The sequence below is a fragment of the Hemibagrus wyckioides genome, linkage group LG07 (genome assembly GCF_019097595.1).
Source record: "Hemibagrus wyckioides isolate EC202008001 linkage group LG07, SWU_Hwy_1.0, whole genome shotgun sequence".
NCBI classification, from domain to species: Eukaryota; Metazoa; Chordata; class Actinopteri; order Siluriformes; family Bagridae; genus Hemibagrus; species Hemibagrus wyckioides.
Genome location: NC_080716.1, coordinates 31,015,928 through 31,034,373, shown reverse-complemented (window position 1 = coordinate 31,034,373; position 18,446 = coordinate 31,015,928). Strand labels below are relative to the sequence as shown.

General features: G+C 37.3%; 1 protein-coding gene and 1 pseudogene across 1 annotated transcript; both read left to right on the top strand.

The window, feature by feature from the left end:
• The first annotated feature begins 1,577 nt into the window (after positions 1–1,577).
• Positions 1,578–12,723, top strand: LOC131356482 (E3 ubiquitin-protein ligase TRIM39-like). The gene is made up of 7 exons (XM_058395536.1): positions 1,578–1,730; positions 5,771–6,360; positions 6,464–6,559; positions 6,647–6,880; positions 6,976–7,123; positions 7,353–7,379; positions 7,485–12,723. Exons 2-7 carry the CDS (start codon positions 5,773–5,775, stop codon positions 8,027–8,029), a joined length of 1,638 nt encoding a protein of 545 aa, XP_058251519.1. The 5' UTR covers positions 1,578–1,730; positions 5,771–5,772; the 3' UTR covers positions 8,030–12,723.
• Positions 11,289–16,270, top strand: LOC131356310 (zinc-binding protein A33-like; annotated as a pseudogene).
• The last annotated feature ends 2,176 nt before the right edge of the window (positions 16,271–18,446 follow it).

Below are 18,446 nucleotides of genomic sequence, written 5' to 3'. Positions count from 1 at the left end.
TTAGTTTTGAGGTCTTACTAACTGTGAAGCCTCACTCAGACTGAGCTGTTGGGTCGGTGTGGAGCTGGAGTCAGATTTTAGTAGTGTGTACAGTAGAATTTTATTCCACAGAACCTTCTCTCCTTCACCAAGACATAGCTAAAATCAGCCTTTTAAACACTCCATCTAATGGGCTGAGTTCTTAGTTTAGCACTGTTACGACACAGTCTAGGGTTGGGAGTGAGAAATGGCATGGGCTTTCATATAGGAAATGGACAGACAGGTATATGATGCCCCAGAGGCAGTAGTAATGACACACAAAACACAGAAGTGAAATAAGGTGGATATGTTATAATGTTGTGGTATATGCAACACAGTGAGCTGGGGAAGACATCAGGTTGGATCAATGCCAAAATAACAAACAGAAACATTCTGGATGAGGGACCCTAACCCTACACAAAAAAAAAGAAATAGAAATAAGACAATTACCTTCCCTAACCTCCATTACCAAGAAAAACAGAGACAAAAACTCAAACTCCCCAACAAAAAGCACAGTCACACCCTTACTTCCAGATATACAATGTACAATATCTCACAAAAGTAAGTAAATCCCTCACATTTTTGTAAATATTTTATTATATCTTTTCATGTGACAACACTGAAGAAATGATACTCTGCAACAATGTAAAGTAGTGAGTGTACATCCTGTATAACACACAGCCATTAATGTCTAAACCATTGGCAAAAAAGTGAGTACACCCCCATACCAAGTTTAATAAAAAGAAGAAAAGACTGCATAAATATAATTCAAAATATACAGTAAAATATGTAGGGGATGAAGCTATAAATATAATAAATATTTGATAATAAATAGAATTAAGCTATTCTATTAACACACATACACAATTATTACACAGTGCAGGCTGCTGTTTAATTCTTGTTAGATGAAATTTGTAAAAGAAAATATTGTATTATTCTTCACATACTGATTTTAACAAAATCTGACATTTATGAAGATAAACAAAGAAGCTTTATAGTTATTTTAGTTTTGATGGTGTCTTTGTTAGGTCTGAAAACAATATAGTTGAAGAAGCTCATGAATGCTCCTGACACTGTATAAATTAATAATGATAAAATTCAATTCATGTTGAACTGTTTACATGTACAAATAAATTTATTTACAAGCATAATGTACATGACTTAAATAAACTGAGCACTATCACGCATTTAAATACATATTTCCATATTTTCTCACATCTTCATCCATCTTTATAGAAATCAGCTCAATGTTTTGATGAGTTTTTGAATACATTTTTGAATAAACATATCTCGAAAAAATAATTTGTGTAAAAGGATTTTTAATGGAAATAAATTATCCTTCTAAAACTTAATTGTCAATTATTAAAATATATTATCCAAGGTCGTTTAATGACTGTTTGCTTTACTGATGTATAAATATTTACTGGATGCCCAATGAAATTGTACATCGCAGAGAGAGACGCTATAAATTGCTCTAGTTTACTGGGTGAATTTCCGCCATCTAGTGGCTACAACCTGTTATTATATCATGAGAGAAGCCAAACAGTGGGCGTGTCTCCCATTACATCGTTCAGGTGAATCGAAACTCAAACGCAAATCCATTTCCTTACTGAAACCTGATCTTTTTACCAGGAAAACGGGATTAAACATCTGCAGGTAAACACTAAAATATCAGGAACAAGAGAAGTAAAGAAAAAGAGAAATACAGTTTGGTAAGTAATGCCGCCGATGAGAACACTTCCTGTTTGTTGTTTGTTTGATTTCTATTACTTACAGCAAGACACAATCTCCAGTATAAAGATTTTACTTCCAGTAAATGAATAAAAGTAAGTAAGTAAGATATTCTGTAAGTAAACCAGAAAGCAGGGAGAAAGCAGGAAAAGTTAAATACTAGCAAAATGATTTTAAATAAAATTTGTCTGAGATCAGAGAAATTATTTCATGGTTAGTTGTTCCTTCCCCAGCTCTTGGTGTTGGCTTTTTGTGTGATTCACGAATTGATATCAAATCTCAAAGTCTGTCATTTACAGTGGAGATTCAGAAATATGTTGGCATAGGGATAGGAGATGGGAGACTAAGGACATACATGCTCTTATCAGAAATAATCTTGCAAGAGCTCGTAGTGATCTCCTACTTACGTATAGTAGTGTTCCAGACAGTTTCCAGCTGTTAGCTGCTGCTGCTCCACCACACAAATTTGAGCTTTAAGAAGGAGAAAGAACTCCAGGAGGAAAACCACTAACTTGTTTTCCCATGGGAGAATAGCAGCACTCACACAGCTCCTTATCTATTACTTGACATATTTTTTAATGTGTTTTGAAATTTATTGAAGTTAAATTAAAAAATGAGGTTGATGTTCCCTTCTAAGCCTGGATCCTTTCAAGGTTTCTTCCTCATATCAGGCTTACTCAACAGAAATAAATAGGAACTTTACATTAAACTTTTTATTTTTCTGTTTCTATACTTCAGTAAAGGTGTTTTAAGGAAATGTTCATTGTTAGATCATTTGTGCTGTTAATCCAATCTAATCCCCATTTTCCAGTCATAAAAATTATTCTTTAACTTTCTTGATAAAGATGAAAACTTTTCGGCATTGTGTAACATCTGGGACCCCCGCCCTATGCGGGGCTCGAACCCAGACGCCCGTGGTGTGTGTGCACATGCCAGCACATGGTAGAATGAGACCCATGCGCAGGATTCAGCGAAGCACTGCTTTTATTACAGTAAAGACACGACATAGGGAAACAAACGTAACACGAGACATGGTGTGGTTAACGAAACAAAACGAAAACAAATTCTAGATCTTAACTTGGACATAAAACGTGACAAAACCCAAACAGAAACCACCGTACAGATAACAATCATGGACAAGGACACAAACACAAGGATACCTATTTATAGGGGTAGACATTAGGGCTAATGGGATACAGGTGACACAATCAGGATAGGAACAATGGGAAGGGCGTAACAAAAGACACACAAAGAAGCAGGCTTCCAAAGTCCACCTGTCCAGCTGTTCCTGACACATTGTCCGTCATTCATGATATTGATAGTTAATACAGTTTTGCTAATCGACAAGAACATGATTAGAACTGAGCCTTCCAATTAAAATGTCTATCAAAATCCAAAACATTTCAGTTTCTGCCATTTCTAATTGCAAATTCTTTCTTAACTCATCTCCACTCAAATTCTTTTTCTCCTGTTATATTTACTTCCAATCTTACTTGTAGTCTACTAAATGCTTTGCCTAAAACAATTGTTTAAATGTTGTTTTTTGTTTGAAGAATCTTGATGTGAGGATAAATCAAAGAGTTCTGTAAAACATGACATGATACGTAAATGATTTGATGAGAGTGCTTCTCTAATACATCAAGAATATACAAGAACAAGAAAGTAAAATATAATAAGAATAAAATGATGATGATGGTAATGGTTGTCTAGTGGCCACAAACTATCTAGTGGCCACAAAGTGTAATTATAATGAATAAATGTCAGTTAGGGGCGTGCTTAATGACGTCACTCGGGAGAAACGGTTTCCTGATCTGGATTCAGTACGTGTTAGCAGACCGTGGCATCGCAGAGCGAGGATCAGAGGGTGTGTGTGTGTGTGTGCACATGTGCAATACAGTGGAATACTGCAATAGGTTTATCATCCTACCCTGTTAGTCAAATGTTTATTTTATTTTATTTTATTTTATTTTATTTTATTTTATTTTATTTTATTTTATTTTATTTTATTTATTTATTTATTTATTTTTCACTATCATACCCTCATTGGGGGCTGGGCCCCCCTTAAATGAAAATTCTAGAATCACCCCAGAGTTTCACAGAGTCAGCAAATACCAGAAATGAAAATGTACAACGTAAAACTACAAGTTAAATATATACGGGCTTTGCATTTCACACCTAGGCCTTCATTGATGTCCTTCCTGAATTAATCCACCTGTATAGCCTCATTATGACGCCACGGCAATACATACTAATCAACCGATAAATAGCAAAGTAAAAAAGAAATTAGGCTACAGTATTTCACAACTCACAAGGAATGGTCAATTTTATTACAGTCCACCTTGAAAATGCATTTGTAAGGATGTCATCGTGAGTTAAAATATATATATTTTATTTAGTTTGTGCAGTTCGCTGCCTCTGACTACTCCAGTTATCCAATCAAAGGACGGGAAATTGATGACGTAATCGTGTGCCTGCTAGATGGCCCCAGTGACGCCAACTCGAAATTTGATTGGCTAATGTAACAATTTCATTGCCACATATTTTAAGCTCCGGGCGCCTGCACTATTGATTCTGAAGGCCTTAAGGCGGATTTCTTTCACTCTGGCGACACATGATGTCAGTCACTGGCTGAAATATGATTGGATAAATACTCTTATCATAAATATACACTACTGGAAGCAGCGCAACCAAGAGAAAAGCTATGAAATGTAGAGAATAGACTACTGGGAATAATTTAATACACATTCATCGAAAAATATATTAAATATATTAAAATGTGTGTATATGTATATGTGTGTATATGTATATATAATTTGTTTTGTTCTTCTCAAAGTGCTGTGAATGCATTTACCTCACAGAACATTTTGTCACACTGAGAAATCTCTCTGTCTCTCTTATATATATATATATATATATATATATATATATATACACTACCAGTCAAAAGTTGGAGACATCTTCTAATTCCATGGTCTTTCCTGGTGTTTATTTCTTTCTACATTGTAAAACAATGCTGAAAGTGGCCAAAATCCACAATAATGTCCTTTGAACAGTTGATATTGAGATATGTCTGCTACTGATGCTCTGTAAAGCCTTCATAATGCCTCTAACCTGAGGTGCTGTTAATTGGTGATTTCTGAGGCTGGTAACTCTAAATGAACTTCTCCTCTGCAGCAGAGGTAAGTTTTGGTCTTGCTTTACTGGGATGGTCTTCATGTGAGCCAGTTTCATCATGGTGCTTGATGGGTTTTGCAAATGCACTTGACAGTACTGTTCTTGCAAGAACTATTCCAGAACACCTGACCTTCGTGTCTTAAAATAACAACTGTTTTTGTTGTCATTACATATGGATTACTTAAGTCCATGTGTGTTATTTCATAGTTTTGAAATCTCCAGTATTGTTCTAGAATGTAGAAAATAAATCCCTAAACAAAAAACATTGAATTAAAAGGTGTGTCCAAACTTTAGACTGGTAGTGTATACATAGGTGATCACAGAGGTGATTATGTTAATTTGTATTTGTCCTTTATTAACACTGCTTCTTCTTAATATATTTAGCATTATTGATTCTTAACAACATAACCTTATTTATTAATATTAGTTGCCTCTGTAAAAAAAACATTTAAAATGTGTACACACTATCATAAGGAAATATTACATTTTAGGCTTGCAGTGTGAAACTCCTGAGCCTGGTTCCTCTCAAGGTTTCTTCCTCCTATCATCTCAGGGAGTTTTTCCTTGCCACCGTCACTGCAGGCTTGCTCATTAAGGGATAAAATAAAATAAAACAAGGATCAAATAGTTTAATAATTTAATTTAATAATTTATTTTTATTTCTAGTTATTTATTTTTATTTATTTATCTATTTATTTTTCCCCTTTCTTTTCTCTGTTTATCTTCTTTTGTAAAGCTGCTTTGAGACAATGTCAATTGTAAAAGGTGCTATACAAATAAAATTGAATTGAATTGAATTAAAGTTTTCTGTGGTCTAAATTCACTCTCATTGTGTCTCCTGTGATAGTCATGGCTTCCTCCAGCAGTGTCCTGTGTGAAGATCAGCTCCAGTGTCCCATCTGTCTGGATGTGTTCACTGATCCAGTCTCTACTTCATGTGGACACAACTTCTGTACGATCTGTCTCAAAGAGTTCTGGGACAGCAGTTCACACTGCCAGTGTCCAGTGTGTAAAACCAGTTTCCCAAAAAGACCTGAGTTATGTGTGAATACATTCATTTCTGCACTTGCTGCTCCATTTAAAAAGTCAGTCCAGGTAAAATCTTGCACTACTGCAGATCAGCTTCCTTTCAAGACTAAGAAGGTTCTGTGTGACTCCTGCACTGAGGAAAAGCTGGAGGCTCTAAAGTCCTGTCTGCACTGTGGAGTTTCTTACTGTAACACTCATCTGATGCCTCATAAAACTACAGCTAAACTCATGAAGCACAAACTGATAGACCCTGTGAAGAACCTGGAGGACTACATCTGTCAGAAACATGAGAGACCCCTGGAGCTGTTCTGTAGAGATGACCAGATGTGTGTGTGTCAGTTCTGTACTGAGGGAGAGCACGAAACTCACAACACTGTTCCTCTAGAGAAGGAAATTGGAGAGAGGAAGGTGAGAGATCGACAATTTATAATAGATAATAGAAAAAAGTTTGCAAATGAATAACATTGAAGAATATAAAAAAAGTTTATACAATGTTAAATATGTGTCTTAGATTCTGTTGGGAAAAACACAAACAGAAGTTCAGCAGATGATCCAGGAGCGACTGAAGAAAATGGAAGAAATCAAACACTCTGTAAAACTCAATAAAGTGAGACTCATAAAACATAAAATAACTCTTTATTAGACTCATTGTTAGAATAACTAGAATAGAATAGCTCGATTTGTTTCCTGATAGAAAAACAGAGAGAAGGAGAAAGCAGATGCTGTGGAGATCTTCAGTAATCTGATGAGCTGCATTGAGAGAAACCAGGCTGAGCTGCTTGAGGTGATGGAGGAGAAGCAGAAAGCAGCAGAGAGGCGGGCTGAAGAGTTCATTAAAGAGCTGAAGCAGGAAATCACTGAGCTAAAGAGGAGAAACACTGAACTGGCGCAGCTCTCACACACTGAGGATCACCTCCACCTCCTACAGGTCAGAGTCCCTCTGTTTCTCAATAGCAATGCAGCACATGACAGGACAGCAGTCCCCATGCTGAGGGATTTCTCCTCTCTCCTGCTGTACTGTAGATTTACCCGTCACTCTGCAGACCTCCACACACCCAGGACTGGACTGACATCACAATTAACACTCATCTGAGTGTGGAGACTCTGAGGAGGTCTCTGTCTCAGCTTCAGGAAACTTTTAGAGAGGAAATGGAGAAGATTGATCAAACTGGTCAGTATTAACTGATTTTTATGGGTTTCTTTATTCCTACACAAATCATTCTAATCAAATAAATTTAGCTAATGTTTATAAAGATCTTGGTAACAGAAATAAATGTTTCTATCACTACTTGTTTTTCTCATTATAGTATTTTGTTTTAATTTATAATAATCAAACATTTAATCTCACCAAATTAAATTGTAACAATAAATAACATTTTCCAATTTTATTTTCCAAACAGAATTGATGATAATTCAGCAACATGCAGGTTTGTGAGCTCTTATTAATCACTTTACCTAATTTATATAGATTTCTTCACTGTTCCACACTGTGCAGTGATAAAACTGATGTACACTGTATTTCTGTCTCTCAGTGGATGTTACTCTGGATCCTGATACAGCTCATCCTAATCTCATTTTATCTGATGATGGGAAACAAGTTACAGATGGAGACACACAACAGAACCTGCCTGATAATCCAGAGAGGTTTGATCAAGAATTTAATGTGTTGGCAAAGGAGGGATTTACCTCAGGGAGATTTTACTATGAGGTGCAGGTCAGTGGGAACACTGAGTGGGATTTAGGAGTGGTCAGAGAGTCTGCTAACAGGAAAGGGGAGATTACATACAGCCCTGAAAATGGATACTGGTCTGTGTGTCTGAGGAAAGAGACTGGATATAAGGCTCTGGACACTCCTCCTGTCTTCCTTTCCTTGAAACAGGCTCCTCAGAAGGTGGGGGTGTTTGTGGATTATGAGGAGGGTCTGATCTCCTACCATGATGTTGATGCAAAATCTCATATCTACTCTTTCACTGGTCAGACTTTCACTGAGAATCTTTATCCATTTTTTGGCCCATCTCTATATGAAGAAGATGCGTATTCGGAACCACTGATCATCTGTCCTGTTAATCCAATCTAACCTCCATTTTCCAGTCTTAGAAATTATTCTTTAACTTACTTGATAATGATTAAAACTTCTTGGCATTGTCCATCATTCCTGATATCTATAGTTAATACAGTTTTGCTAATCGACAGAAACATGATTAGAACTGAGCCTTGCAATTAAAATGTCTATCAAAATCCAAAACATTTCAGTTTCTGCCATTTCTAATTGCAAGCAAATTCTTTCCTAACTCATCTCCACTTAAATTCTTTTTCTCCTGTTATATGTACTTCCTAAGATCTTAGATATTTGGAGTCTACTAAATGCTTTGCCTAAAGCAATTGTTTAAATGTTGCTTTTCATTTAAAGAATCTTGATGTGAGGATAAATCAAAGAGCTCTGTAAAACATGACATGATACGTAAATGATTTGATGAGAGTGCTTCTCTAATACATCAAGAATATACAAGAACATAGAACCGTAGATGATTGTATACTTTGCTGATTTATTAAATTAACATTATTAAAGTTATATAACAAAAAAGTAAACGTATAATAAGAATAAAATGATGATGATGGTAATGGTTGTTGTTGTTGATGTTGTCTTCAGTACACAGGACAAGTGAGATAACTTTACCTACAGTGGAGTGTTTCCTTTTCAGCCCATGACTTCATGAAGGCTTCAGTAAAGCCCTGTCCTGTCCTGTTTTACATAAATAATAACATAGCATTTGAATTATTCATTTAAATACATGTGAAATATTTTAGTAATTTTAAGAGCATGATTGATTATGATAAAAGCACAGAAATTCTTCAATAAGTGTTTGAGTGTGAGTTCAGCATGACTCCGCCTGTTACTGTGAGATTCTTGAGTAACATATTGATTGTAATTATAATAGAGGATTCATTGTGCATTTTATAAACTGGATCTGTTTCTGTCAAACTAAATAATAAATAAAACCCCACAACATAAATATAATGAAAAGAAAAATGTAGCCTGAAGTTTGTAACAATATTGTTTATAATAAATTTATTTTAAAAACAAAATCACTCCAAAGTACACAGTAAAATACAGTTGGTTAATTATGCATTACATTTTTCTAGGTGATTAATCAGACTTGGGAAATTTGGGAATTTTTAGCTAATGCCTGGAAATGTTTATTAACATGCTGCATATTAACCCCCTGTGACTAATATACTTGACATTATTTTACAGTAAATGCAGATATCAGATAGATGGTAACAGGTGGATCTTAAAAACAGGACAAGAATAAGTTTGGTGTGATTGTGTAAACTATGGGAAAGAGGTAGAATAGTTCTCTGGAGATTATTTAGTAAATCTAGTGGCCACTAAGTGTAATTATAATGAATGAACGTCGGTTAGGGGCGTGCTTAATGACGTCACTGGGCAGAAACGAAAGCAAAGTTTGAAACGGTTTCCTGATCTGGATTCAGCACGTGTTGGCGGGACACAATCTCCATTTGGAAGCATTTGTAGTTTTCCTTCAAGGAACTGAAACCACAGCAGGTAACGTGTAAGTGTGCTGGAACGCGGGGAGAGAGCAGGAAAAATGAGAGACTAAAGATATGCTTCTGTAATTCGTTGGGTATCTCATTGTGGATTGAGAATTTAACCGCCTTAGTTTCTCCTACACAGGCTGAACACCAGGTCAAACATGAACATGATGCATAAATCCTCTTACACATCCCAGCCTGTTTTCCCACATTGCATTTATAGATGAGACAGGATGCGCTCACTGGTCTGTATTGACCTGACCAGCATGGAGTTTTAAACACAGTACAGTAAAGAGGTCTCTGCCCAGTATAGCTGATCCCTTTTTACAGTGTTTTAGTCTGTGGTATTACAATGGCTGCCTGTTGGCTTTGTTGGCGGAAGCGGTAACGTTTAGCAACCACATTAACTTGATGGACAAAAAATCCTGTATTGCACTCAAAGCAGAAGTGTACATATTGTCTCCCTAATCAGTCACATTCAGGGTGTAAAACAATCTTTGACCCTCGGGTCTGAGGCAGTGTATCAGAAGAGCACACTTCCTAGCATTAAGAAGCACCTCGCACAGGGCCAGTAAGAAATTGTCAAAAGTTTTGATCCATGCTTTAAATGGGATCGGTGGTTAACCCGGTGTTTGCAAGAACGGTGTGGTTTGACTTAGACTCAACATTATCTTCATCACCAATATGTTGAGTGTCTCAAATAAAAGCAAATACACTCTGTGCCTGGAACTCTGCGTAAAACTTTTATTCATCATGCCTACTTCTTTTCTTATCTTTCTACCATCCTTAACTCACATATGAGGGCTCCCTCTAGAGGCTTACTCAGAACACCACAGCAGAAAATGCTAAGGTTGTCCTGATCGGGTGTTTTTTAGTAGCCAGGGAGTGACCAATGTTTTTTTTTTCTTTGTTTCTGTGTTTGAATCATGTTTATAAAACCTAAGTGTAACAAATGATTATACACAGTTGTGCTCAAAAGTTGGGAGAATTTGCAAGCTGTGTACCATTTTTTTTTAATATGAGTTAGAAGGCAAAACAAATGTATTTTATTTCTTATAGGACTCAAGTTCATATGTAAGGCATAACAGAATGGCACAATCATCAAATATGGCAATAAAGAAAATGAGAAAATAACCAAAAGCTTCACACCTATAGTTCTTAATATTGTGTATTCCCCTTTTAGCATCAGTGATGGCATGCAGTCTTTTGTAATAATTGTGCATGAGGTATTTACTTCTCTCAGGTGGTATAGCTGCCCATTCTTTTTGGCAAAATGCCTCCAGTTCCTGTGAATGTTTTGGTTGTCCTGAAGAAACTGGACGTTTGAGATTTCCCCAATGTGTCTCAATGATTCAGAGGTCAGGAGACTGTGATGGCCACTCCAGAACCTTCACATTTTTTGCTGTATCCATTGGAGGGTCAACTTGGCCTTGTGGTTTGGATCATTGCCATGATGGAACATCCAAGAGCATCCCATGCTCAGCTTTTGTGCTGTAAAATGCAAATTGTCTACAGTATTTTCTGATAACATGCTGCATTCATCTTCCCTGTGCCACTGGAGCTCACACAGCCCCAAAACATAAGAGATCCACCACCATGCTTTAGAGTGGGAATGGTGTACTTTTCACTGTAGGCCTTGTTGACTCCTCTACATACATAGCGTTTATGGTTGTGACTATAAAGTTCAATTTTGGTCTCATCACTCCAAATGACTCTGCTCCAGAAACTGTGAGGCTTGTCTAGGTGCTGTCTGGCGTACTGAATGTGGGCCTTTTTGTGGCATGGGCACAGTAACGACTTTCTCCTGGCAACTCGACCATGCAGGCCATTTGTGTTCAAGTACCACCTTATTGTACTCCTTGAAACAACACCACCACTTTTTTTCCGAGCAGCCTGTATTTCTCTCAAAGTTGTTTGTGGGTTTTTCTTTGTGTCCTGAACAATGCTTCTGGCAGAAGTGGCTGAAATCCTTCTTGGTCTACCTGACCATGGCTTAGTATCAACAGAACCTCTTTTTTAATCTCTTTGTCAGAGTTTGAACTGACTGGCATTTTCAAGTGTTGAGATATCTTCTTATATCCTTTTCCTGCATTATAAAGTTCAACTACTTTATTACACAGGTCTATTGGCAGTTCTGTTGTCTTCCCCATGGTACAATATCCAGCCAAGTCAGTGCATCACCAAATGAGCTGAGATACTCACTGACTATATATGCACAGACACTAATTACAATTACAATGAATCACAGATCTGAAAACTTTAATAGCCCTTTGAACTTCTGAGTGTCACCCTGTGTGTTTATAACAATATAATAATTGCAAGGGTGCCGATATTTTTAGTCATGAGTCATGACTGTATATACCACATGGGCCAGCCTTTGCTCCTCACATGCATCAATGAGCCTTGGCCACCCATTACACTGTTGCCAGTTCACCACTGTTTCTTCCTTGGACCACTTTTTATAGATACTGACCACTGCAGACTGGGAACACCCCACAAAAGCTGCAGTTTTAGAGATGCTCTGATCTAGTTGTCTAGTTGTCTATCACATCAATACAAGTAGTTTATACAAGTAGTATAAATAAATAGTATATAGCAAAAACAAAAGATTTGGCTTTTTCCTACTGATACTATTGGTACAGCTTTTCTAAATATGTGTATGTGTGGCGGTACTAGATTTGGGTCTGGTAGCTGCACCACACCAGCCAAGATCGCGATGTCCGTCTGATCGGTTACAACGATGAGGTAAATCTTCTCACAATTTAGTCCAGCGTGTTAATGGTCACACGAGCGACCGCAGAAGCAAATCTCTCCAATGGTCATACGAACATGAAAGCCAAAAGCCTGCTGCACCGTTGCTTAGCCAACCATTAGCTGATAATCGTCAGTTTAACCCACACAAGTATTCCCTCTAGCGATGAATGTAAACTTCCAGTTCCACTCCTCAGTCCACACTCACAGGCATTCACACGGAACTCCGGAAATGAGGCAATGCTAGGTAGGGGTGCTTCCCATGATGTCACTACTGCTCATTTTATACCCTTGGAACTAAAGCCCAATCAAGTCCCAGCCTGATCACTCTTAAAGTGACAGTACTGCTACATATGCATAAATGAGCTAAGTATTGAGCAAATACCCAATACCCAGTTGATATAAATGCATTCCTAATATCTTCTTCTTATTCTTTTTCTTCTACTTCTTCTTCTTCGTCATCTTCTTCTGCTTCTTCTTCTTCTTCTTCTTCTTCTTCTTATTATTATTATTATTATTATTATTATGATTATTGCTGCATTCTATGCAATGATAAAAATTCTGTACATTTATGTCTACTTTTAGTGGATGTGACTTTGGATCGTAATACAGCAAATACTTACTTAATCCTGTCTGATGATGGCAAACAAGTTAAAGATGGAGACATTCAAGAGAATCTTCCTGATAACCCGGAGAGGTTTGATTATTGTGTCTGTGTGCTGGGAAAAGAGGGATTCACCTCAGGGAAAATTTACTATGAGGTGCAGGTCAGAGGGAAGACTAAGTGGGATTTAGGAGTGGCCCGAGAGTCTATTAACAGGAAAGGGAAGATTTCAGCCAGGCCTAACAATGGAGTTTGGTGTGTGTGGCTGAGGAATGAGACTGAATATGAGGCTCTGGACTCTCCTTCTGTCCCTCTATTCAGGCTCCTCAGAAGGTGGGGGTGTTTGTGGATTATGAGGAGGGTCTGATCTCCTTCTATGATGTTGATGTAGAATCTCATATCTACTCTTTCACTGGTCAGACCTTCACTGAGAACTTTATCCATACTTCTGCCCACGTGGCAACGATAGTGGTAAAAATTCAACACCACTGATCATTTGCCCTTTAGTCAAATATAATCCTAATATCTAAAATAAATTACAATTGATAGTTAATAGGTTTTAACTCATATTTCAAAGTTCTGTATGTCTTGAACTTGAGCCTTAAAGGGTTCCTGTGAGTCAACTTATTTTGGAAACCATATGTGGTATATAGAGGAATGCTGTTGCTAGGAAAATTATTATTTGTAAGTCTTCCACTTATCTCTATATGTGAATTTAGGCACGAATAGCTGTGGGGAGAGATTTTTTTAAGCTCTAAAGGGGAAAACAATCTAACAATCTGGCATCAAAAATAGGATATGCCTGGGCTAAGTAATTTGCCTTTTACTTAGCTGAGGCTAAATCCATCTATAAAAAAATCATCTGGGAGTCTATAATGTCTATAAAATATGTAAAATTAAACGTCACAAGATTTTTGATTGCATACAAGTTATGGATGGATGGATGTAAAACACTTCAGCTTCTGTTGGGTGGAACTTCTGTTTATACTATGTGTTTGATTTTTAACCATACTGGAGCAATTTACAAAAGTTAAATCATTGGATCTTCAGTGTTTATATGAGAAGCATGTAATGCTGAATTTACGGAGCATGTTCTTCAATTACTTTTTATTTTATTGTTATGTATAAAAATACCACTATCACTCATCTAACCATCAATGACATAAAATAAAATTTTAACAGTTAATAATGTTCAGTATTATTTTCTAAATAGAACTGAAGGAAATTCAACAATAGGTAGGTTTGTGACCTCTTTTTGGTCACATGACTACATACAGTATCTCACAAAAGTGAGTACACCCTTCACATTTTTGTAAATATTTTATTATATCTTTTTATGTGACAACACTGAAGAACTGACACTCTGCTACAATGTAAAGTAGTGAGTGTACAGCCTGTATAACAGTGTAAATTTGCTGGGTATGGGGCAACAACTGGCTGATTATAGCTCAGTGGAGAGTGTAGCAGTGAGGCAAGGAGGTGCCCTTTTTGCTCACCTCAGGTGCCAAGGATTCACACTAGATCCTGGAAAGTGTGTGCGTTCTCCCATAGGACCACTATTATAAAGGTGGTTCAGGATTACAATGCGGGCTCAGTTCTCACTTGGAGTGTGGATGTTATCCTCACCACTGTGAACAACCTTTGGCTGGGTTGCCAAGGCACACCTCTCTCTGTGGTTTAGGGGTTCCTAGTTCAACCTTATATCTTTGGGTCTGACACACACTTTGGGTCTGACACCCACAAGACCATTTTGGTGCTGGCCAAAGGATGGGGGTTATCACCCCTGCACTCAATCGCCCATGGTAGTCCCTTGACTTCGCACCTTGGATCTCACACTTGAGGCATTGTACCATTTCAGGCTTCCATCTATGGATGACCCTCTTATGGGCCAGCATGCATCTCTTTGAGGCTGTCACTCCCAGGGCCTTTGGGGAGGCCTTTACCCTGTTGCATAAACTGTCCAGGAATGAGGGCTCTGTTTCAGTTTGTGGAACATTTTCCCCTGCAGACCAGGAACTAGGATATACAGGTCTGTCGGGACACCCACAGCCTCGATGATGCTTTTTGAGTGATTCCTGTCAAACCTTTTGCCTATGGGGTGGGGAAATGCTGTCTCCCCCGGACCAGGCATGTAGTACCCTAGGGTTTGCCCACAGAGAGGAGGGACAGGCTCATAGGCTCTGGCCTCTACGCTGAGGTTGTGATGTCCATCTCAGCACTAGTCTCCCTGTACAAGGAATTGTATGCCCTGAAGTGAGGTTTTCTGCAAATGGTGCAAGCAGCACCACTTGGATCCAATCCAATCAGTGCTGGAGTTCCTCCAAGAATGCTTCTTGGCAGGGCTAGCTCCTGCTAACTTTGAGGTGTATGTTGTGACATTTTTAACAAGTCGTGCACCCATCCTCAGGGCCTCAGTTTGGAGACATCCTCTAGTTTCTTGTTTCTTGAGTGTTGCTGAGGCCTTACTGCCAATCAGGAACCCTCTCCAAAGGTCCTCCTAGGGGTTCTGGTGGGTTGTAACCAGCCCTGTTGAGCCACAGGAGTCAGCCTCAGAGATATTTGATTTTTCCAACTCAGTGAGTCTTGGTGAAGTGGAAAGGCTGCATCTCATGCCCAGCTAGGGTACATGGAATGTATGTACACTGTTCTTGCTGATGGTGTAACACCATCACAACACAACCTGCTGTGGTGGCTGAATCAGGTGTAACCGTGTCACCAGCTATAACTCGTGCTTCGGAGGCATGCAGAGTGACCCCACATCTTAGTATCAGGGCGCATCCTGCCAATGCTGCCTCATTCACATGTCAGCATTGGTATTGATGTCTCAGACTTTCACTGAGAAACTTTATCCATTATTCAGCCCATGTGTTAATGATGGAGGTAAAAGTTCTGCACCACTGATCCATCTGTCCTGTTAATCAAACCTAAACTTCATTTGAATAAGTTTATTAAGAATTATGAAATGTAAATTTGTTTTTTGTTGCTCTCATTTCAATTATCCTTCATGCTAAAGTGGTCTATTCCTTTCAAGATCCATTATTACCCCTATAAATAATTTTCATATCCCATCCACCAGAATATATTTTCAATCTGTAATATGCATCAGATGTAATAATGCAGGTTATTTTTTTAAATGTGCATTAATGTGTGTTAAAATAGAAGTTAATTTTTAAGCTTTTTGCCCCAAAATAACGTCCATGCTGAGTGAACATTGAATTCATTTAATTGGGGTCTTGGATTGTTTCATTTTCTGTAATGTTCAATGTTATAAAATTATTTCTGTATCAAAAATGTATGAAAAGAAAATGTATTAAGAAAACTTTATTTATTCATTTAATTTTTTATTTTTATTTATTTTTATATATACTTTTTATTTGCTTTATTTTTAGACTGTGCAGTTAGCTACATCATTTTGACACACAATATAAATGCAAAATTATGTAAAAAATAAATTGTTGACCTACTATACAGCCTTTTCCTTACAGTTAATATTATTTTATTATTATAAAATGATATTTTTGTGCATATTTTCTAAATATTTGCCTGTGAGGTGAAGAATTTACATCATATTTGATGAGAACATGCAAGTAAAACATACAAAGTTTAATAATAAGAAGAAAAAGAAAATCACAATGCATCAGTATAATACAAAATATAGATAACTAAAATATATACAAATGCAGTGAAAGTAGATTAGAAAATTGGAAAAGAAGTAGAATTAATCCTAATAGCAGACAGACACAGTGAGTGCAGACAGCTGTTTAAATCTTATTATATGATATTGATATTTAATATGTTGATTTTAACTGATCTAACATGGCTACATTATAGAAGATACACAGAGACACTTTATAATTATATTCTGTTGGTGTCTCTGTTTGGTTCTGATCCATGAAGATAATTCAGTCTGGTCAGCTGTTGCATCAGTTGAGAATCTCAGAGGAAGAGTCCTCAGTGTGGCACAATTCAGCAGAGATTGTTCTGAAGGTCTATCCATATCATCATGTCTGCTTCTGTGCATGGGAATCAATTGCAGAGTGTCCAGAGATCATGGACAAGATTTTTTTATACTCACTGTTCATATTAGCTATCTTTACTAAAGGTCTGAAATTCTCTTGCATCTATGTCTTGCAAAGATGGAGACTTGGCTAAGATGGAGACAGCATCAGCCAGAATGATCACACAAATGATTATCACATATGATCTCAACAACAAAACAATATATTTGTGCATTATTGTGCAATATGTCTGAGTAATGACAGTTGCCTGTTGTGTGTATGTGTGTATGTGAGCCACAGTCAATGGAGTAAGAGGTACTGGTAGTTTTACATTGTGCAGTCTGATGGCTGAGGGCCCCCCCCCAAAAAAAAAATTAAATAAAATAAATAAATAAATAAAAAAATAACTTGAGGCACATGGATGGATGAATCAGCGGCTGAATGTGCCTCCTCAGCTCAGCTCATCATAGAATGGATGAATGGGATTATGCATAATAGTTTACCTCTCATCCTTATTCCAGTCACTGCCTGCAGACTCTCCTGTTACAACCCAACCACAGAGTTGGCCTTCCTCACCAGCTTGCCAAGTTTGTTGCCAACAACAGCTGGAGGTATGGATCTGTTACACTCCTTTCCACAAGTTAAGAATTTGTCTCTAAAATTAAACACATCTGCAGCCTGTGAGAGACTTTTTAGTCAACGGGACTCCTGCTCACAGCCAAAAGATCAAGAATACATTGTAAATCTCTTGAGAGTTCTTGAAGTTCAACAGTAAAATTGTGCAAAACAGATTTTTCAAGAAAGAACATATGATCAAATAAACATTCACATACTGAAGCACAAACAGACAAAAACAAGTCAACACTTTGAAAAACAACACTTCTCTGTTGTTCTGTTAGCTTGTTTAAATGTAGATGCTGACAATTTTGTGTTGTGAATGTGAAAATAAAGACAGTGGTAACTGTTAGAAAAAACATCTATGTATGTTTGAGGTTTTATTTGAAGTGACAGGTTATGTGATGTTAATGTGCCCATCACTGGACTGAGATAGGCTACTTTACTTCAACCTATGTTTTATATAAGCAGAACAAAAAGACTTTCAAGGATAGGTGTGTGAAAGCTGTCCAAATAGTTTGAAATTTTGGGTTTTTGCTTCATATCAATCAGATCAGAAGTAACTAGCTACTTGAGTAGTTTTTTCATTGGATACTTTTTACTCTTACTCAAGTAACTATTAAGATTGTTACTTTTACTTCAGTAAATATTTCCAAAAGTTCTTGTACTTTTACTTGAGTACAGATTTTGGATACTCTACCCACCTCTGTTTGTTGGAAGGACCTTCCCCAGTGCTGGCCACTCCACACTGGTAAAACATCCATAGCATATTAAATTACTTGTGCCCCTCAGAAACAAAATCTGCTGAATGAAACCTGTCCTGAATGCAGTTGATCCAAAATGCAGCTGAGTGATTTGTTTTCAACCTCACACAATTTCTCACACACACCACCCCACTGCTGCGTTCCCTTCACTGGCTTCCGGTAGCTGCATCAGATTTAAAACACTGATGTTTGCCTACAAAGCCAAGA

Bases quoted from the DNA above. Each gene is read 5' to 3' on its own strand.
- LOC131356482 (XM_058395536.1), top strand. From the start codon at position 5,773: ATGGCTTCCTCCAGCAGTGTCCTGTGTGAAGATCAGCTCCAGTGTCCC. The intron at 6,560-6,646 runs GTGAGACTCATA...GTTTCCTGATAG, and splicing joins ACTCTGTAAAACTCAATAAA to AAAAACAGAGAGAAGGAGAA. The intron at 7,380-7,484 runs GTTTGTGAGCTC...TCTGTCTCTCAG, and splicing joins GATAATTCAGCAACATGCAG to TGGATGTTACTCTGGATCCT.